At 44.2% G+C, this 22,408-nt stretch overlaps 1 protein-coding gene across 1 annotated transcript in view; it reads left to right on the top strand.

Annotated features, from left to right (window-relative positions):
- Positions 1 to 7,626: 7,626 nt before the first annotated feature.
- Positions 7,627 to 22,408, top strand: part of cops3 (COP9 signalosome subunit 3) — a 32,807-nt gene continuing 18,025 nt past the window's right edge. Inside the window, exons 1-7 of the mRNA XM_056297039.1 lie at positions 7,627 to 7,851; positions 8,874 to 9,003; positions 10,163 to 10,275; positions 20,120 to 20,169; positions 21,167 to 21,259; positions 21,546 to 21,725; positions 22,092 to 22,232. Of these exons, the coding sequence (XP_056153014.1) occupies positions 7,797 to 7,851; positions 8,874 to 9,003; positions 10,163 to 10,275; positions 20,120 to 20,169; positions 21,167 to 21,259; positions 21,546 to 21,725; positions 22,092 to 22,232 (762 nt within the window). The 5' untranslated portion in view covers positions 7,627 to 7,796. The remainder of the gene's footprint in view (positions 7,852 to 8,873; positions 9,004 to 10,162; positions 10,276 to 20,119; positions 20,170 to 21,166; positions 21,260 to 21,545; positions 21,726 to 22,091; positions 22,233 to 22,408) is intronic.

Here is a 22,408-nt window from a genome sequence, read left to right on the forward strand (position 1 = left end):
ATGCATTGAGTTTGGATTTTGTTACCATTCGTATTCTTCGGTAGTACTCCTTTCTGATCTTTTCTTTCATTTTGGCATGTTGTTTCCCGTCCCCTTCATTCATCCCAAGGTATTTGTATGTGCCTTCTTGTTCTAGGTCCTGGATGGTGGTGTCTAGGTCAATTTGGATGTTTTCGGTGGTGGTAAGTTTTCCTTTTTTGAATGTACATTTTATTATTATTATTATTACTGGACAAAACAAAGTTTGTGTTGTTTGGAAATCATATAATAAACACCAAAGTAAAAGTAGTGATAGACAATGTCCAAATAGAAACAGTATCCATTCATCCATTCATTATCCAAACCGCTTATCCTGCTCTCAGGGTCATGGGAATGCTGGAGCCTATCCCAGCAGTCATTGGGTGGCAGGCGGGGAGACACCCTGGACAGGCTGCCAGGCAATTATTATTACTATTATTATTATTATTATTATTATTACTATTATTATTATTATTATTACTATTGTTATTATTATTATTACTATACAAATTTCCATTAACTTCATGCCATAATACAACATAATAACGAGGCCCATTCCTTGGGCCTAGGGTTAGAATGAGATAGAAGTCTATTACATTACATTACGGTCATTTAGCCAATGCTTTTATCCAAAGCAACTTACAATAAGTGCATTTAACGTAGGAAATCAGGAGAACTACTAGTCACCAGAGGTCATAAGTGCATCTAAACAAGCATCTAAGAGCAAAACCCGTGCTACACTACAAGTGCAAGACAGATTCTTTTTTAACGACTGAATACAATAAGTGCTAAGAACATGTAAAAGGGTAGTAGTTCTTAAAGAGGTGAGTTTTCAACCTGCGCCGAAAGATGGGCAACAACTCTGCTGTCCTGACATCAGTGGGGAGTTCATTCCACCACTGTGGGGCCAGGACAGAAAAGAGCCGTGACTGAGTCGATCGGCAGCAAGGGCGCCTGAGTGATGGGGCAACCAGGCATCCCAAGGCAGCAGAGCGAAGTGGTCGGGCGGGGGTGTAGGGCTTGACCATGGCCTGGAGATAGGAAGGAGCTGTTCCTTTAACTGCCCTGTAGGCTAGCACCAGTGTCTTAAAATGGATGTTAGCAGTTACTGGGAGCCAGTGTAGGGACATGAGAAGGGGAGTTGTGTGGGAGAACTTAGGGCGGTTGAACACCAGATGAGCTGCAGCTTTCTGAACAAGCACCAGAGGTCTGATGGCCGACGCTGGGGCGCCAGCAAGGAGGGAGTTGCCGTAGTCCAGTCGGGAGATGACCAGAGCCTGGATGAGCACCTGTGCCGTCTCATTGGTGAGGAATGGGCCAATCCTCCTGATGTTATAGAGGAGAAATCCACAGGAGCGAGCAACCGATGCAACGTTTTCAGCAAATGACAGTTGGTTGTCCAGGATCACAGCCAGATTCCTCACATTCTGAGTTGGCATCACCACGGTGTTGTCAATGGTGATGGTCAGGTCTCGGTGTGGGCAGATTTTTCCCGGGAGGAACATCAGCTCTGTCTTTTCCAGATTGAGCTTCAGGTGGTGTGTCGCCATCCACTCTAAGATGTCAGTCAAGCACGCAGCAATGTGTGTCAGAGGGAGGAAAGGACAAGATCAGCTGGGTGTCATCGGCATAACAATGGTAAGAGAAGTCATGTGAGCGAATAACAGAACCCAGGGATGTTCTGTACAGGGAGAAAAGCAGAGGACCCAGAACTGAACCCTGTGGAATGCCTGTAGTCAGTATGCGAGGCTCCGGCACAGATCCCCTCCATGTCACTTGGTAGGAGCGACCCGTCAGGTAGGTTGCAAACATTGAGAGTGTAGAGCCTGTGACACCCAGCCCATCGTGGGTTTAGAGGAGGAGGATCTGGTGGTTCACTGTGTCGAACGCAGCTGACAGGTACAGGAGTATCAGGACAGAGGAGAGAGAGTTTGCTCTCGCAGAGTGCAGCGATTCTGTCACTGCAAGGAAGGTTGTCTCTGTCAAGTGACCCACCCTGAACCCAGACTGGTTGGGGTCCAGGAGGTTGTTCTGGTGGAGGTACAAAGAAAGTTGGTTAAAGACAGCATGTTCGAGAGTTTTGGATAGAAGGGGTAGAAGGGAAACCGGTCTGTAGTTTTTGACGTCAGAGGGGTTAAGTGATGGTTTCTTGAGAAGAGGAGTGACTCTAGCAGTCTTGAAGGCAGATGGAAAGCATACTGCCTGGAGGGAGGTGTTGATGAGGTGGGTTAGATAGGGAAGGAGTTCAGGTGCTATAGACTGAAGAAGAGGGGAGGGGACCGGGTCAAGGGATCATGTGGTGGGGCGACTGGATGTGATGAGGTTTAGAACCTCATCGGGGGAGAGGGGAGTGAGGTGGGATAGGGTGGGACGTGGAGAGGTGAGGGAGGGTGCAGAGGGTGGGATATTGCAAACAGCACTAACCGGGTGGTGAGAAAAAGAGGATCTGATGTTGTTTACCTTCATGTCAAAGACGTTAGTGAAGTCATCAGGGAGAAGGGAGGAAGTAGGAGGAGGAGGTGGGGGTTGAAGAAGTATAGAGAAGGTTTCAAAGAGTTCCTAGGATTAGAGGTGGAGGATAGGATTTTAGAGTGATAGAAGGCAGCCTTAGCAGCAGAAAGGGAGGAGGAGAAAGTGGAAAGAAGAGATTGGAAGTTGAGAAGGTACTCTGGGAGTTTGCCTTTTCTCCATTTGCGCTCTGCCACTCTCAGGCTCCGTCTGTCAGTATGTACTGAGTCAGTCAGCCAAGGGGCAGGTGGAGTTGGGCGTGCAGGCCTGGAGGTGAGGGGACAGAGATTGTCCAGAGGAGAGGGTAGAGAGAAGAAGATCAGTAGCAGTGTCAGGGGCTAGGAGAGAGAAAGATTCAGGTGTAGGGAGGATAGAGGTAACAGAGGAAGAAAGATCAGTGGCAGAGAGAGAGCGGAGGTGTCTATGGGTGGAAACCATGTGGGTAGGGGAAGGAGCTGAGGGGGGGTGAAGTGAGGGAGTGAGAGTAAGACATTAAATAGTGGTCAGAGAGCTGGAGGGGAGTAACAGAGAGATTGGAAATAGGACAGTGTCTGGTAAAGATAAGGTCTAGCTGGTTGCCGGCCTTGTGGGTAGGAGGAGAGGGTGAGAGGTGAAGGTCAAAGGAGGAGAGGAAAGAGAGAAGAGGATCTAGCTTGTTAGTGTTCATGTTGAAGTTACCGAGAAGGATAAGTGCAGAGTCATCAACAGGGACATGCGAGACAAGTGTGTCAAGCTCCTCCAGAAACTCACCAAGGGGGCCTGGTGGGCGGTACACAACCACGATGGTGAGTTTGACTGGATAAGAGACAGTAACAGCATGGAATTCAAAAGAGGGCAGAGAAAACTGTGGAATGGAAACAAGAGAGTATTTACATTTCAGGGAGATCAGCAGGCCAGTACCACCACCCCGCCTCCCAGCTCTGGGAGTGTGAGAAAAAGAGTACACATCTGACAGAGCTGCGGGTGTGGTAGTGTTTTCTGGCATGATCTAGGTCTCAGTTAGAGCAAGAAAGTTGAGGGAGAGCAAGGATGCGTAGCCTGAGATAAACTCAGCTTTTGGCACCGCAGACTGGTAATTCCAGAGCCCTCCCGTCACCACTTGCTCAACGTGAGTGGAGAGAGTGGGATAAATGAGATTGGTAGGGTCACAGCACCTAGGAGTGACCCAACGTCTATGCCAGCCCCGGGAGGAGGAAAGGACAGCAATGCGAAGGAAACACATCATCTATTCTAGGTACACAAAATACAGATGGCTGACCAGATCTAAAAAGAGCAGTCCATGCTTGGCGAAGTCTTGGCTTGAAAAAAGTCGCGCTTGCCTTTGCTCACTCTAGCTTTTGTTCAACCTAGGCTTGTTTCCCTGACACTTGGAAGCTGCTTCCAATTATCAGCAGTGATTTAAGAACACTGATTGCTAATTGTCTGCCATGAGTGCAGGCCACACCCATGCCACTTAACACCCAATTGGCCAAAGAGGTACACTGAAAATAGGCCTATTGCCCAGAAACTGGTCACTTATGTAAAACTCTATCAAACCTCACATAATACTATTAAAACTGCAAACAGCAAGTTACCAAGGAATATATTTATAAGCTAAAATGATAACTAAGTCAAAACAGCTAGGCAACAAGAAATATTTAAGGGCACACTAGGTGAAAAACAGCTACAGCCAGAATAAGTAAATAAGACAAGTAAGTAAATAGAATAAGACAGCTACAGCTAGAATAAGATCCCACTAGAAACCAGCAGCAGATGTATAGACAAAAGGATTAATACTCAGCAGCTGGAATAAGACTAGTAGCAACTTCTTAAGCAAGAAAGATGATACTTACTCTATTCTAGATGAACCAGCAATTGAGAATCACTCCAAAAGTTAAGAGGCACACTGAGGTGTTCCTTTCAGTCGGGATGGACATGCCGATGAGTAAGCAGCTTTTTTCTTTTTTGTTCTTGGTGATGACGTCTGGTCTGTTAGCCTTTATCTCACGATCTCTCTGTATTGGCATGTCCCATAAGACTGCGAGGTCGTCTTTTTCTGTTGCTGTTTGGAGCTCGTCTTCGTACCATTTTTCTTTTGTTTTGATGTTGAATTCTTTGCAGATGTTCCAGTGCTGGTATGTCGCGGCCTTGTTGTGTCTTTGTAGGTATTCAGTTTTGGCCAGCTCAGGGCATCTTGCCAAGATATGGTTAATGGTTTCCTGGAATTGACTACATATCCTGCATGCTGGGTCTGTGCCATCTTTGAGGATTCTGCTCCAGTTATTATTATTATTATTATATTTACACACTTGTACCTTGAAATATTTTCCTTTCTGAAAGTGAGGATGCTGTAAAAACACATTGCTCCATAAGTTATGGCAATGACTGCTATGGGTGTATTCAGGATAACCCTGACTACAAACTAACAAAATTATCAATCATTTCTAATGAATCATTTTAGAGAATTTCAAAGTTAAATCTCTCATTTTCACCTTGAAATGGCTTCATTTCTGAAACATGGGCTGCTTAAAAAAAATTGCACTGTAAGTTCTGACAATGACTGATATGGTGGTATTCAGGATAACCCTGACTACACATGAACCCAAAATCAAGCATTTTTACCCCATTATTTTTGAAATTTTTGAAATCAAAGTCCCAAATTTTTACGTTGAAATGAATAAGTCTGAAACTTGGTGTGCTTTAAAAGCACATTGCGCCCTAAGTTCTGACAGTGACTGATATGGTTGTATTCAGGACAACTCTGACTACTCACAAGCCCAAAATCAAGCATTTTTACGGTGTCATTTTAGAGAATTTCAATGATAAACTCCCAAATTTTTACAGTTTCAGAAATGAAGCCGTTTCAAGGTACACATGTTCGAATTTAACTTTGAAATTCCCTAAAATGAGACGTTAAAAAATGCTTGATTTGGGGTTAGCATGTCGTCAGGATTATCCTGAATGCAATTCCGGAACAACAACACCAGAGGGTAAAAGCATCAGCTACTAGTTGATAGAGCAGTCAACCAAGACTACAAGACCAGACAGACCAACCTGAGAACAGCCTGGACTGACTACAAGACCAGACAGACCAACCTGAGCACAGCCTAGACTGACTACAAGACCAGACAGACCAACCTGAGCACAGCCTGGACTGACTACAAGACCAGAAAGACCATCCTGAGCATAGCCTGAACTGACTACAAGACCAGACAGACCAACCTGAGCATAGCCTGAACTGACTACAAGACCAGACGGACCAACCTGAGCACAACCTGGACTGACTACATGTCCAGAAAGACCAACCTGAGCACAGCCTGGACTGACTACAAGAAAGCCTACAATTCAGTGCCCACACCTGGTTACTGGATGACACAAATATATTTTGTTCTGGTGAGAATTTACAGCAGCTTTTGGTGGTGATCACAATAGAAATGGAAAAATTAAAACGGTTTGACAAAAACGAATTATCCTTAAATCTGGACAAAACAAAGTTTGTGTTGTTTGGAAATCATATAATAAACACCAAAGTAAAAGTAGTGATAGACAATGTCCAAATAGAAACAGTATCCTTCCATCCATCCATTAGCTAAACCGCTTATCCTGTTCTCAGGGATGCTGGAGCCTATTCCAGCAGTCACTGGGCGGCAGGCGGGGAGACACCCTGGACAGGCCGCCAGGCCGTCACAGGGCCCACACACCAACACACACACACACACACACACACACACACACACACACACACACACACACACACACACACACACACACACACACACACACACACACACACACACACACACACACACACACACACACACACACACACATTAATATCTAGGGACAATTTAGTATGGCCAATTCACCTGACTTACATGTCTTTGGACTGTGGGAGGAAACTGGAGTCCCTGGAGGAAACCCACACAGACACAGGGAGAACATGCAAACTCCACACAGGGGACGACCCGGGATGACCCGCCAAGGTTGGACTACCCAGGGCTCGAACCCAGGACCTTCTTGCTGTGAGGCAACCGCGCTAACCACTGCGCCACTGTGCCGCCTAGAAAGGGTATATGAAAATAAATTCCTAGGTGTGATACTAGACCACAAAATGTGATGGAAACCTCACATAACATGTGTGCGAGCACAGCTGGCAAAGAGCATTGCAGTCATTAGAAAAGCAAGACACAATCTGGACCATAAGTCATTGTACACTCTGTATTGTTCATTTATTTTACCATATCTGATCTACTGTGTGGAGGTATGAGGTAACTCCTACAACACCACCTACAACCATTATGTATACTATGAAAAAGAGCCATAAGAATAGTTAATAATGTAGGATATCGTGAACACACCAACAAGCTGTTTTCAAAGTCAAGTGCCTTGAAGTTCAGGGATTTAGTAGAATTTAACACAGCACAAATAATGTTCAAATCAATATACAATCTACTACCCAGTAATTATACAACAAATATTCTCAGACAGAGAAGGGGAATATCATTTGAGGGAAAATCAAACTTCAATAAATGATGTGTTGGTACAACTGTGAAGAGCATGGACATTTCAATCTGTGGGGTAAAACTGTGGAACAGTGTGAGCATGGAACTCAAACAAAGTACAAACATTACACAGTTCAAGAAGAAGTACAAAGGTCTGATTATAAAGCGATATAGGGACGATGAAGAGTTGTGTTAACTGTCTAAATTTCACTTGTCTCTAAACATTCCTAATTACATTTTGTATTGTCCTTTCTATGACATCGAGTGGATATTTGGGTTGTATGTAGCAATGGGACGTATTAATTCTACAGCATGACCTTAGCATGTCTTTTTCTTTTTTTCCTCTCATGTGTTTTGATGTGTTTTTCTCTCTTTTCTCTTCTTGTTCACAGCAGGTGACTTCGTATTGTGCAGCACAACATTGAAAGTGAAATATACAGTGCAGTGGGCAGTGAGTCTGTAATGTATAGTATAAACTAACTTAAGAGTAGGTGAGAAGAGGTGTTGATCACTTCAGATTATTGGTAATGGATTATCTGTATGTTATAGCCTGCTTATTTACATTTGGGAAATAAACCATCATCATCATCATCATCACCACCGGTGGCCCTTTAAGAATCGAATGTTCGGGTCGTAAATCTCGTTGCAACCGGTTGTCTCCTGACAATCTCGCGATATTTTATTCTAAGTGGCGGCTGTGTGGCCCCCTGCCTCAGTTCGGACGGGAGTTGTCTCTGACGTTTGAATGAAAAACAGTGTGAATTACCTCCACTTTGGACCGATGAAATAATGGCTTCAGCCTTGGAGCAGTTTGTGAACAATGTGCGGCAGCTCTCCGCTCAAGGTAGGGCGGATAAACTGGTCTGAGTTTCAGATGAGCTGAACTGTTAGCTAGCTGGATAGCATATGCTAACCAATGCCGATAACTGGACACATCCGTCTTTCTGCTTTATCATGTAAACATTCTTCCAAAATTACTTTCTGAAGCAGCGAGACTTCTCTTAATATTCCCAAAGAATGTGTTGTATACGGGAACGTCAGGAATAGGACGGGGCTTCATAGTTGATGGAATCAAATGTCATAATTCTACTTTTTGTTTTTAAGATAGGGACCACTTACCGGAAGTCCCACCCCATCACAAACGATGGCCGTAGAACGATTGGCCGATAGCCGTAGAAATGAGAGAATGCGACTGGTTTGAATTTCCGTCTGTCAAGCCATATGCGTTGCCTCCTTCCTAATGTGTGCAGGGCCTTAACAAGACACTTGACCGGCCGAATTATTTTACCGTTTTAAGTCACACCAAGATGATATTCTTACGATACACAATTTATAAGTCGGTTTGTTCCACACAGATGATTCAAATGATTCCACATTCATAAGTGAGAACACTGTCTATATTTTACTTAATTGGTCACCTAAAAGGTCAACATTCTCAAGAGCACACTTACTTTTGTTTCAAGTTTATTTATAGAGGCCAAAACAACACCAACAACAACAACAAATGGCTATTGGTTGACTAAGGTAACTACAGGTCTAACTAACTGCAGTCACATGTTTGAGAGAAAGGAAAAAAAATCTGTTTGGGTGAGAAACCACATATATAGTGAGTTTGTGTTCACGTTTACTCTGTAAATGGTGAGAACATTACAAAAGGAAAACCTGCCATGACTATGGAATAATTTATATAAGAATTTACACATAAATCCCTGTCTGAATATACTTAACATTACAACTTTACCTGCCTTTTGCTGCACATTGAAAAACTTTGACTTTGAGCCCTAAATATTTAAGCTTTCCTCTGAAAGTCTGTTTCTTTAGCCATGAAGGTCAAGAGTGGTTTTGTTGCTGTTCTTCTGCCCTTAGGCCAGATGACTCAGCTGTGTGAGTTGATCAACAAGAGTGGAGAGCTACTGGCCAAAAATCTGTCCCATCTGGACACTGTGCTTGGGGCCTTGGACATCCAGGAGCACTCCCTGGGTGTGCTGGCTGTGCTGTGAGTAACCCATGTCTGCTGTATGCAAAGCTGTATTTGCCAAGAATGCCAATTAGATCCCTGGACTCATCTTTGGTCCATAGTCAAGTCGGTGGAACATTGACTTTTCTGCTGCTGTGAAAGCTTTCTCTTCTTATTTGCTGTTCTCTACAACCCACATAATACTTTCCCTCCTGTGATCACTTTCCTCCATACCTGGGCCATGCTTTAAGAATTGGCTTTCAATTTGGCGGTATGGTAGTCCAGTGGTTAGCACTGGTGCCTCACAGCAAGAAGGTCCTGGGTTCGAACCCCAGGCCATTCCAGGTCCTTTCTGTGTAGAGTTCGTATGTTCTCTCCGTGTCTGCATGGGTTTCCTCTGGGTGCTCCGGTTTCCTCCCACCATCAAAAAGACATGCATGTTAGGTTAATACTCCTGCCTGTGCCCCTGAGCAAGGCAATGGAAAGAAGAGCTGGATTTGGTCCCTGGGTGCTGCAGCCACCCACTGCTCCTGTAAAATAGGATGGGTTAAATGCAGAGAACACATTCATTGTAAGAATACAATGTCAAATAAAGTAGCTTTCTGTTGTTATTTTTGTCAGTTGAATGCTCTTTTATGCTTTCTTGGATGTCTGCTGGAGGTATTGTGATTATTCTCAACCAAGGGTAGAACTTGGTATAACATTCTGCTAGTTAAATACATTTGAGGTAATTGTTTGGAATGCTTTCTGTGCAATGGGGGAATGCCATGGCCAGTGTTTTTTGGTTGAAAAAGAATGGACATGATTAATTTCTATATTTCACTTTTCCACATTTTGTCAGGAATTATAGACATATGGAGTATTATAATGTAAAGCTATCCCTTTGTGACAAAGAGGTAGCCTCAAGGTCTTGGGGAATTATTATTGTCAAATAATAAATAAATAAATAAACAAATAAACAGAGAGATGTTTTTTTCACGTTAATAGCCAGTAATAATTGTAATGTTGGGCTGAACAGGTCAGGACTTTGTTTATTTTTCTTGACATGTACTTCACTCTTACTACTAAGCAAGACCAACTGTTGATCCATGGGTATCGCTTTACTTTTCTTGTTAGACTGTATGCCTCCCCTTCACTGAAAAACAAGTTAAAGTTAAGTGTTTTTTTTTGTTTTTGTTTTTTTACACCTCCCCTTCAGATTTGTGAAGTTCTCCATGCCAAACATCCCAGATTTTGAGACCCTCTTCTCGCAAGTCCAGCTCTTCATTAGCACCTGCAACGGGGAGCACATCAGATATGCAACAGACACTTGTAAGTTATAACTGAACAAATCTCACATGACATACAGTTTTGTTAAAAAACATCTTTGCCTTGAACAGCATAACAATGTGAGGATGAACAAATTTGAGTTCGTTTTGGGGGTGATGAGGTGTAGGTATTTTGTCATGTGGGGAGAGATGTCTTCAAAAAATGTTCACAGCGTTCCTTTCCACCACGCTTACAAGTAGTCCGTTTCACTCTGGTAATCATCATCACTGTCAGGTAAAAAGTACATACCTGCAGAGAAGCTAACTTTATATTTAAAGAGTCATTACTGTTTCACCCTTATTAACCAAACATTACATTTTCACAGGCTTTGTAAAACACTTTCCGTGTCAGGAACATTGCTGCATTCACAAACTTTAAAGGGGTACATATAAATTGGGTTTACGTAATAAAAAGAAAATTGCCAAATTTGCAGATATGTGGTTTTGTCTGACAACAACATATTCTTTACAGAAAAAGTATGAAGTATTAAATTTTGAATAGTCTTGTCCAATGATGAGTCACCTTTGAACTTGTTGGAACTTCCAGCTGTGTTGGATGCAAATCAGTCTTAAGAAAAAATTAGAGGAGTGCACGCAGCAGCGTGCAGATCTCCGCCAAACAAATGTATCTCACGTTCCCCGGTATTTGAACTTGGCAACAAACCACCCCCTTTTTCGCCTACTGGAAGAAGGGAAATACATGCATACATGCACAGAAAAACTGGTGTTTTTCCTGACATTATATTGCACAGAGCCGAAGTCGATTGAACAGGATATATGGAGAAAAAAAAATTGCAATGCTCAATTTAAAAAAAGTCTAGCTAATAAAAACGTTTTGCCTGTCAGTCTGTGGATGTGTGCAGCCTCCTTCTGGACTGGTATCTGACACAACATGGGCTGAAATGGGAGAACTGTGTGTGCAGGCATTTGCACAGATGGTGCACAGACCATGGCAAGGAAAACGAAGGGATTGCAGGCACTGATCAAGAGGGTCTCGGCAAATGTGCATTGGACACACTGTCATACACAGAGAAGCGCTAGCATCAAGACAGATCAGCCCTGACCTAAACCAGGTTTTGACCCATGTTGTTGGCGTGGTCCATTTCATCAGAACAAGACCCCTGAGGGGCGTCCGGGTAGCGTGGCAGTCTATTCTGTTGCCTACCAACACGGGGATCGCTGGTTCGAATCCCTGTGTTACCTCCGGCTTTGTCAGGCGTCCCTACAGACACAATCGGCCGTGTCTGCGGATGAGAAGCTGGATGTGGGTATGTGTCCTGGTCACTGCATTAGTGCCTCCTCTGGTTGGTTGGGGCACCTGTATGGGGGGGAGGGGAACTGGGGGGAATGGCGTGATCCTCCCACGTGCTACGTCCCCCTGGTGAAACTCCTCACTATCAGCTGAAAAAAAGCGGCTGGCGACTCCACATGTATCGGAGGAGGCATGTGGTAGTGTGCAGCCGTCCCCAGATCGGCAGCAGGGGTGGAGCAGAGACCAGGATGGCTCAGAAGAGTGGGGTAATTGGCCGGATACAATTGGGGAGAAAAAGGGGGGAAAATCTGAAGAAAAAAAAACACAAGACCCCTGAGAGCACGTCTGTTCGCTGCATTTTGTGAGGAGATGGGAGCTGAACATTCAGCCATGTTGTTTCACAGTGAGGCTTGGTGGCTGTCGCGAGGTAAAGTATTGTCACGAGTCTTTGAGCTCAGAGAGAAAATTCGGGTGTTTCTGGGGGAGGAGTGTATGCATAAAGTTGCAAGCAAGTTTAGTGATGAACAATTTCTGATGAAACTGGCCGAGCTCAGTGATATATTTGGAAAGCTGAATGAATTAAATCTTCAGCTTCAAGGCAGAGACAAGCACCTTCCTCAGCTGGCAGACAAGATCAGTGCATTCACTCGAAAGCTTGAGATGTGGGGCAGGCGACTTGATCAAGGAAATCCAGATTTCTTTGAGAATCTGAGTGAATTTGTTGAAACCAGTGATTCGGGAGCCACCACAGTGATTTCATGTCTTAAGGAGCACATCTCTTCCCTAAGAATTCTTTCAAAAATACTTCCCAAACAGTGCTCAGTATGACTGGCTGGCAGAACCATTCAATGCAGCATCACCTGCTGATTTCAGCTCTGCTGAAGAGGACCAGTTCATCAAGATGACACCTGACTCCACCCTGAGGCTGAGTTTTACAGCTCAGACACTGAGTGAATTCTGGCTTGGTGTGGTGGGGCAGTATCCACTCATAGGACAGAAGGATGTGGGCATTCTGTTTCCCTTCGCCACATCCTATCTCTATGAGATGGGCTTTTCTGCTGCTGCCTCACTTAAAACAAAGTATAGAGCTAAGCTCAACATGGAGCATGACTTGAGAGTGGCAGTATCAAGCCTGCAACCCTGTTTTGAAAAGATGTGCAGTACAAAACAGGCTTATTGCAACACTAATGCAGTGATAAGACTTGAGTTCTCACAAGCTGACTTGCTCATTGTTTTTCCCAAATATCTGCATTTGTTCTTTTTGCACAGGTTGAACTTTATTATTATTGTTCCAGCAAAGTGATTTTTAAAACGTATTTCGTTTTTCTCTTTTTTTGAAAAAGCACACAGACTGATGGAGCAATCTAGTGAAAAATGTCACAAAAAGAGGTTTGATAAAGTTGAAGTGGAACTTGTGTTTGTTATTTGCACAACAGAAATTACTGAAAGAAAAGTGAAAGGAATTTTCATGGTCTTGATGTTATTTGAATAAAATTAAACCTGGCCCATTTTGTCACCATTTTGCTTGGGTTGGGGGCATGACAGAAAAAGTTTGAGAACCACTGATTTAGAGAAAGCATATGACAGGGTGCTGAGAGAGGAGATGTGGTATTGTATGAGAAAGTTGGGAGTGGCAGAGAAGTATGCAGGAGTGGTGCAGGATATAGAATAAAATACACCGTCATTTGTACATGCATACATACAATTAAATTCACTCTCTGCATTTAACCCTTCCTACCTGTGTAGGTAGGAGCAGTGGGCAGCAGCCATGCAGAATGTGGGGACCAACTCCATCTATTTCTTTCTATTTCTTCCTATTGCCTTGGTCAGGGGCACAGACAGGAGTATTAACCCTAACATATACATGCCTTTTTGATCACTACTGTATAAGGATAGTGTGACAGTGGTGAGGTGTGCGGTTGGAATGACAGATGGGTTCAAGTTGGGAGGTGGGATTACATCACGGATTGGCTCTGAGCCCTTTCTTGTTTGCAGTGGTGAGGGACAGGTTGACGGAAAAGATCAGGCGGGAGTCTCCGTGGTGGACTATGATGTTTGCAGATGACATTGTGATCTGTAGCGAGCGTAAGAAGTAGGTTGATGAGGAGAGCCTGGAAAGATGGAGGTATGCACTGGAGAGAAGAGGAATGAAAGTCAGTAGGAGCAAGACGGAATACATATGTGTGAATGAGAGGGAAGACAGTGAAATGGTGAGGATGCAAGGAGTAGAGGTGACGAAGGCATGAGTTTAAATACTTGGGGTCAACTGTTCAAAGTAACAGGGAGTGCAGAAGAGAGGTGAAGAAGAGCGAGCAGGCAGGGTGGAGTGGGTGGAGAAGAGTGTCAGGAGTGATTTGTGACAGAAGGGTACCAGCTAGAGTTAAAGGGAAGGTCTACAAGATGATTGTGAGACCAGCTATGTTATATGGTTTGGAGACAGTGGCACTGATAAAAAGACAGGAGGCAGAGCTGGAGGTGGCAGAGTTGAAGATGATAAGAGTTTAATTGGGAGTGATGAAGAAGGACAGGATTAGGAACGAGTATATTAGAGGGACAGCTCAGGTTGGATGGTTTGGAAACAAAGCAAAAGAGGCAAGATTGAGATGGCTTGGACATGTGTGGAGGAGAGATGCTGGGTATATTGGGAGAAGGATGCTGAATATGGAGCTGCCAGGCAAGAGGAAAAGAGGAAGGCCAAAGAGGAGGTTTATGGATGTGGTGAGGGAGGACATGCAGGTGGCTGGTGTGACAGAGGAAGATGCAGAGGACAGGAAGAGATGGAAACGGATGATCCGCTGTGGCGACCCCTAATGGGAGCAGCTGAAAGTAGTAGTAGACTGTGATTAATCCTTCTCTTGAAATCTTATTTTTATAGCAGAGTTTTAACGTTGGAGACTGGCATTTCTGCGTGGCGGTGAATTGAATAAGGTGAATTATTTTTGGTTCATCCAGTGTTCCTCCTTTTCTCCTGTGCTGAGCTCAGCAGTGAATGTTATGCTGGCCTGCGAAATACCATCAACTTCTCGTTTACTTTCAAGACTCATACCTGAATACATAATGTTTTGGTTTTGATTCTACCACTGCCTGGTCTGACTCAACCGTAGATATGAGTTGCATGTGCACATGGTTGACTCAGATTGGGCAGCGACAGAAAGCAGTGTTGGTCGAGTGAGCTAGAGAGTGAATGGGGAGAGGGAATGGCGATGGCAAGAACAAACGTTTTTAAACAACACAACCATGAGAGGTTCGTCATCATACAGTCATAAATGTGCAACAACAAAAAAAAAAATTAGGATGATAGGTCCAGTAGTTTGCGAGATTAGCTGCGGACTGACACACGGACACACACGACCAAACGCATAATCCCCTCCAGGCTACTGCCTGAAGGAGATAATGACTACATGTCATGAAACATGACATGTAGTCATTGTAGTCAACAGCTTAGTCAAAGTCTCAAAATCTGTAATAACTGGGATTGTCAGTGACTCATTGTATAGATATGAATTTGGTAAGACAGGACCTGCAGGAGTAGCTGGAGATGAAGAACTAAGATCTCATCAACCTTATTGCAGAAAAATTCTAGAAACTCATGGGTTGTGAATGGTGAGCAGCTAATAGACAGCTGCTTTTCAGTAAGTTTAGAAACAGTGTCAAAGAGAAATATGGGGTTATGTTTATTAATATTAAGTGAGAGAGATACGCTGTTTTTGCAGCAGATAAAGCACACTTGTATTACAGTAAACACTCATGCCACGATAGGTAAAAAAACTTCCAATTTTGATACTTGCCATTTACATTCCAGTCTCCTGCAGGCCTGCATAAGAGCATGTGTCTCATCGTTAAAGCAGGGTGTAGGCCTCTGTAGTTGCCTAGTTCTGGTAATGAGAGGTGCAAGTGAATTGAGGAGACTAGAGAGGGCCATATTTAAGTCACTAGTGAAATTTTCAACAGTCAGTCTCTATAGTGAAAGGAGCCAAGACTTCAGGCAGCTGCTGGCCAAATGCAGCTACAGTGGAGGGACCAATGTGGCGAGTGGCAATTGCATCTGTGCCAACATTAACCGGAAAGGCCAGTAATTCATCAAATTTCCAATCTCTTCTTTCCACTTTCTCCTCCTTTCTATCACTCTAAAATCCAATCATCTGCCTCTAATCCTGAGAAACTCTTTGAAACCTTCTCTATATTTCTTCAACCCCCACCTCCTCCTCCTACTTCCTCCCTCCTCCCTGATGACTTCACTAACTTCTTTGACAAGAAGGTAAATGAGATCAGATCCTTCTTTTCTCACCTCCTGGTGAGTGCTCCTTGCACTAGCCCACCCTCTGCACCCTCCCTCACCTCTCCACGTCCTACCCTAACCCACCTCGCTCCCCTCTTCCTCGACGAGGTCCTCAACCTCATCACATCCAGCCGCCCCACCACATGCTGCCTTGACCCGGTCCCCTCCCCTCTTCTTCAGTCTATAGCACCTGAACTCCTTCCCTTTCTAACACACTTCATCAACACCTTCCTCCAGGCAAGATGCTTTCCATCTGCCTTCAAGACTGCTAGAGTCACTCCCCTTCTCAAGAAACCATCACTTAACCCCTCTGACGTCAAAAACTACAGACCGGTTTCCCTTCTACCCCTTCTATCCAAAACTCTCGAACATGCTGTCTTTAACCAACTTTCTTTGTACCTCCATCAGAACAATCTCCTAGACCCCAACCAGTTTGGGTTCAAGGAGGGTCACTCGACAGAGATGGCCCTCCTCGCAGTGACAGAATCGCTGTACTCTGCAAGAGCAAACTCTCTCTCCTCTGTCCTGATACTCCTGGACCTGTCAGCTGCGTTCGGCACAGTGAACCACCAGATCCTCCTCTCTACCCTCGAGGGGCTGGGTGTCACAGGCTCTACACTCTCAATGTTTGCATCCTACCTGACGAGTCGCTCCTACCAGATGACATGGAGGGGATCTGCATCGGAGCCTCGCAGACTGACTACAGGCATTCCACATGGTTCAGTTCTGGGTCCTCTCCTGTTCTGCCTGTACACGACATCCCTGGGTTCTGTTATTCGCTCGCATGACTTCTCTTACCATTGTTATGCCGATGACACCCAGCTGATCTTGTCCTTCCCTCCGTCTGACACACACAAGTAGAGACACGCATTGCTGCATGCTTCACTGGCATCTCGGAGTGGATGGCGACACACCACCTGAAGCTCAAGCTGGACAAGGCAGAGCTGATGTTCCTCTTGGGGAAAGGCTGCCCGCACCGAGACCTGGCCATCACCATTGACAATACCGTGGTGACGCCAACTCGGACTGCGAGGAATATGGCTGTGATCCTGGACGACCAACTGTCGTTTGCTGCAAACGTTGCAGTGATTGCTCACTCCTGCAAATTCCTCTATAACATCAGGAGGATTCGCCCATCCTCACCTACGAGATGGCACAGGTGCTCATCCAGGCTCTGGTCATCTCCCGGCTGGACTATGGCAACTCCCTCCTTGCTGGCACCCCTGCGTCAGCCATCAGACTTATGGTGCTTGTTCAGAAAGATGCAGCTCGTCTGGTGTTCAACCGCCCTAAGTTCTCCCACACAACTCCCCTTCTCATGTCCCTACACTGGCTCCCAGTAGCTGCTCGCATCCAGTTTAAGACTCTGGTGCTAACCTACAGAGCAGTGAAAGGAACAGCTCCTTCCTATCTCCAGGCCATGGTCAAGCCCTACACCCCCGCCCGACCACTTCACTCTGCTGCCTCGGGACGCCTGGTTGCCCTGTCGCTCGGAGGCCCCTGCTACCGATCGTTCCAGTCATGGCTCTTTTCTGTCCTGGCCCCACAGTGGTGGAATGAACTCCCCACTGATGTCAGGACAGCGGAGTCGCTGCCCATCTTTCGGCGCAGGTTGAAAACTCACCTCTTCAAGAACTACTACCCTGTTACTTGCTCTTAGCATTTATTGTATTCACTACTTTATAAAAAAACATATGTATCTTTCTCATGCTTTTACTTTAGCATTGGTTTTGCTCTTAGATGCTTGTTTAGAGAGAAGATGCACTTATGACCTCTGATGACTAGTAGTTCTCCTGATTTCCTATGTTAAATGGACTTATTGTAAGTCGCTTTGGATAAAAGCGTCGGCTAAATGACTGTAATGTAATGTAATGAAACCACTGAAAGCCTTTATTGTCGGCCAAGGGGAGACTTCCCGATTTTCCTTTTTCGATGACAAGGAGTGGGTGCTTTCTGCTGCTTTCCTGTGGGACATTGCACAACACTTGAACGAACTTAATGTCAAGATGCAGGGAAGAAACAAGACCGTGTATGAGCTCTACACGGCTGTCAGAGGATTTTCTGACAAATTGGATGTACTTGAACAAAGTGTCTGCAGTTCTGATTACTGCTTCTTCCCCTCCGTGTAGAAAGTGAAGCTGTATGCGGATGCTGCCCCGTCCTGTCAGCCACAATTCTGTGATGTGCTAACTGAGTTCAAGCAAAACTACAAATCAAGATTCTGAGACTTCAAGGATCAAGGCACTGTTTTTCACTTTTGAAAAACCCATTCCTGATTGAGGTCGATGAAATGAAGCAAATAAGCAATCAGCTTGGACCTGTGCAACTTCAAATGGAGTTTGTGAAGGTAAAGGGCTCGGATGAACTTAGCATCAGTTTCAGATTGAAGTTGTCGTGGACTTTTGGAAATTGGTGGGGCATCTTCCAAACATATCCAGACTTGCAAGATGCATCATCTCAATGTTTCTGTCCACATACCGGTGTGAAGCAGCATTCTCTGCACTGTCAAAAATAAAATATCGCTACCGAAACATTGAGTCTGCGGCACACAACAGAGGCCCTTCGGATTGCCGTTTCCCGGGCAGAGCCCGACTACAAGTCCCTTGTGCGGCAGAAGGCGTGTCAGAAATCGCACTGAGTAAAGTAAGTTCAGTGTTGCTCTTCTGACAACCCCTTCTAGTCTGAAATACTAATGTAGGCTACAGTAGAACTGAAAATCTGTTACCTCTTTCCCTTCCGGGGGGAGACAAGACAGGGAAAGGGGAACATCACAGAGAAAGGAGGCAGACTACCTGCTGTTATGGACTGTGTGTTATGCTGTTATGGACTGTGATGATGAGCAATGTGCTGTGTGTTATGCTGTTATGGACTGTGGTGATCAGTAATGTGTGTTATGCTGTTATGGACTGTGATGATCAGCAGTGTGTTGTGTGTTATGTTGTTATGGACTGTGATGATCAGCAATGTGCTGTGTGTTATGTTGTTATGGACTGTGATGATCAGCAATGTGCTGTGTGTTATGCTGTTATGGGCTGTGATGATCAGCAATGTGCTGTGTGTTATGTTGTTACAGACTGTGATGATCAGCAATGTGCTGTGTGTTATGCTGTTATGGGCTGGGATGATCAGCAAATGTGCTGGGTGTTATGCTGTTATGGACTGGGATGATCAGCAGTGGACTGTGCGTTATGTTGTTATGGACTGTGATGATCAGCAGTGTGTTGTGTGTTATGTTGCCATGGACTGTGATGATCAGAAATGTGTTGTGTGTTACCTGCTGTTATGGACTGTGATGATCAGCACTTGGAAATCATTTAGTAATGATTGCTTATTGATACTGTTGAAACACTGCCAGTAATGGCACTTGTGGTTGCATTGATAATAATAAATTACAGTTATTGCACTATACATCATGCTTTTCATTCCTTAATAACCCATTACTGTTATCCTTCTTGTTAATTGCATAATGGTTTCAGGGAGGAAAGGGACGTTTTTGGATTGTGGCTCTTGCAAAAAATAAATAAATATATGTCTCCTGAGTAGTTGTGGCTCCTGAGTAGGACAATGTTGAGTACCACTGATTTAAGGGAAGGAAAACATTTGGTTTCAGCCACGTTTCACATAACCCAATCATATCAAAACTATGTTCAAAAATCAGATGATTTATCAGTAAGGCTTTTGTAGACAGTGATCTGATATTTATGAAACCAAATGTAAGCATCTTGTGGAAGTGACCAGTAGTAGGCAGAACTTTAGAGCTACCAATAGGTGACATATTAATTGGAATTGGACACCTTGTTGACAGTTTTGATGACCAACACTTTGGATGATGTGTGGTCACATTTTTGATAACATTAGATGTTTGGTTCTGTAGGCTTAGTCTGCCTCACTTCCACATTCTGTCAGACCACCCTCAGTGTTATCAGAACTGCCGATCTGCGTGGGCTAGCAGTTAGCTTAGCCTGCCCTGCTTCCACATCCCGTCATACCAAATAGCACAACTAATGTGGAAATTCTTCATGTTTGTATTGAAATGTGCTTACTGAGACTGTACTTAAGAGTTTTCTCAGGCTAGGTTAATAGAAAAAAAAAGGTTGACATGTTCATGTCTTATTGAGACTGTTATCTTAATCAGGCTAGCTTGATTTAGCCTGATTAATGTAAATGCATCTTATTGTATTTATCAGCTAAATCTATTACCATGAATGTATGGCCTTGGAATTTCTAATAAGGGTAATCACAAATCATAGTTCCTGTTTGCCATAGGCTACTGCTTTTAAAAGCTTGGTTAATCCTTTTCTTTCTCTTCTCTCCAAGTTGCTGGTCTCTGCCACCAGTTGGCAAATGCCCTTGTAGAGCGGAAACAGGTAAGAATGAATAATCCAGAGCAAATGTTCACATCTTTAAACACTTTATGTGCAGTGGTAGGTAGCCATTATAGAAGCCCCCCGTTGTGTATGTAGCCTGCATCGCTCTGTCCTCAGCAGGGCAGACCACATTCTGCAGCTTTATACAGTGTACTCACATTAACATTGTGTATGTAGCCTGCATCTCTGTCCTCAGCAGGGTAGACCACGCTCTGCAGCTTTATACAGTGTACTCACATTAACACTGTGGTGCAGAACTCTGCTGTCTCTCAACGAACTAGCTCATACTGAAACCTAGAGCAAAACTAGTATTTTCCAAACAATTCTTCCTGTCACAAAGAGAATGGAAAAAAGCCAGAGTGCAGCAGCTGCTCACCCAGCATGTAATAAGCAGTGAAATGTATGGACTGGCTATACATGTTTGTGTGAATGTAATACCTTCAATGGTGATATGAATGCTCTAATTCCTTTAGCATCACATTAACTGAACAAACTCTTTGCTATATCACAGAAGGTGAATCAGTTCATCTGGACACGTTAATGAGAGAAACGTTTCATCACTCAAGTGATGTCTTCAGATGAAACGTATCTGTCAGTAAACGTCCAGATGAACTGATTCAACCTTCTGTGATTTCTTACCTGGATTACTGAGCATGCATCCAGACACTCTGCTGTAGTGCTTCAGTTGCTGATGAAGGCTAAAGAGCTGATTTATCCCATGTCTTTGGCTTTGGAGTGCAGCTCCAGCAAACTACTGTGCTGCATGAACAGTAGTGTGTGCAGAGTGGCTCTGTAGCCACAATGCCTTTCTTTTTCTTTCACTGTTTGACATTAGAGAGCACAAATGAGTCATCTCACTCCCAACACCACACTGCATAGTGTGCTTGTATTGTTGCCTTTCTTCCTCTTACTGTCTAAATATTTCAAGGGATTTTGAATTGTGATACAGGCCTGCAGCAAAGAGACCCTCAACACATCCTTCATTTTCCTTTCACAGCCACTGAGAGGTGTCGTCATTTTAAAACAGGCAATAGACAAAATGCAGATGAACACAAACCAGCTTACCTCAGTTCATGCAGACTTGTGTCAGGTGAGTTGCTGCCTCTACTGGGAGCCGTCACTACACATGTGATAGGAGAAAGTTCCTGTGTCTTACTTTGTATTTTTACTGTTCAGTGCTTTTTATGCTCAGTGTTCTGTTGATATATAATCAAGAGTTAATTCCCTCATCCTCCAAAGTTGTAACTTATTGAATATGATATTTACAGTTTGTACCTAGCTGAGATGCAGTCATTCATCTACATTCGTCTCATCGGGACAACAGCATTCATTCTGAACCAGGGTTTAATCCTCATGCCATGCCTCTTCCCATGTAGCTGTGCTTGTTAGCCAAGTGCTTCAAGCCCGCCCTTCCCTTCCTGGAGCTCGACATGATGGATATCTGCAAGGAAAATGGAGCATACGATGCAAAGCACTTTTTATGTTACTACTACTATGGCGGCATGATCTACACGGGCCTCAAAAACTTTGAAAGAGCACTGTATTTTTACGAACAGGTACGGACTCATCAACAACACCTACTGTGTGACGCAGATGTGTAGTAGAAATAGCTGACTTGTACCCTCAAAGGGAAACACCTCATCTGATCTCTTCATCAGCCGCCTCTCCGGGGTTGGGTTGCAGGTCACTGTCAAAGGGAAAAATACCTAAAAAATGATAATCGAGAGAAAAAAATAATGTTTATTTTAGAGCAATTTTGTTGGTGTTATGTATGCTTAGAGCTGCATCCTGTGTAGAAATTCACTTTTATACTGACCTCAGTGTCTCTGTACCATGGTGGGTACTTAGGCCTGTGCTGTATCTCTGATACACATGTGACTGGATAAATGTTTCATATGGCCTGCCTTCTCTTCTCCTGCCAGGCAATAACCACTCCAGCCATGGCAGTGAGCCACATCATGTTGGAAGCCTATAAGAAGTACATTCTGGTCTCACTCATCCTGCATGGCAAAGTACAGCAGCTTCCCAAGTACACGTCACAGATAGTAGGAAGGTTCATCAAGGTACGGATGGCAAGTGTCACCCCTCAATGGATTATACTTGGCTGTGGTGACTATGGTTAAACTTGTGCAGTTTTGATTTTCAGTTTTTTTTACTTAACCTTTATATAATCAGGAAGGTCTCATTGAGACAAGGAGTCTCGTTTTCAAGAGTCTTGATAAGACAGCAGCACCACACA

The sequence above is a fragment of the Lampris incognitus genome, chromosome 17 (genome assembly GCF_029633865.1).
Source record: "Lampris incognitus isolate fLamInc1 chromosome 17, fLamInc1.hap2, whole genome shotgun sequence".
NCBI lineage: Eukaryota > Metazoa > Chordata > Actinopteri > Lampriformes > Lampridae > Lampris > Lampris incognitus.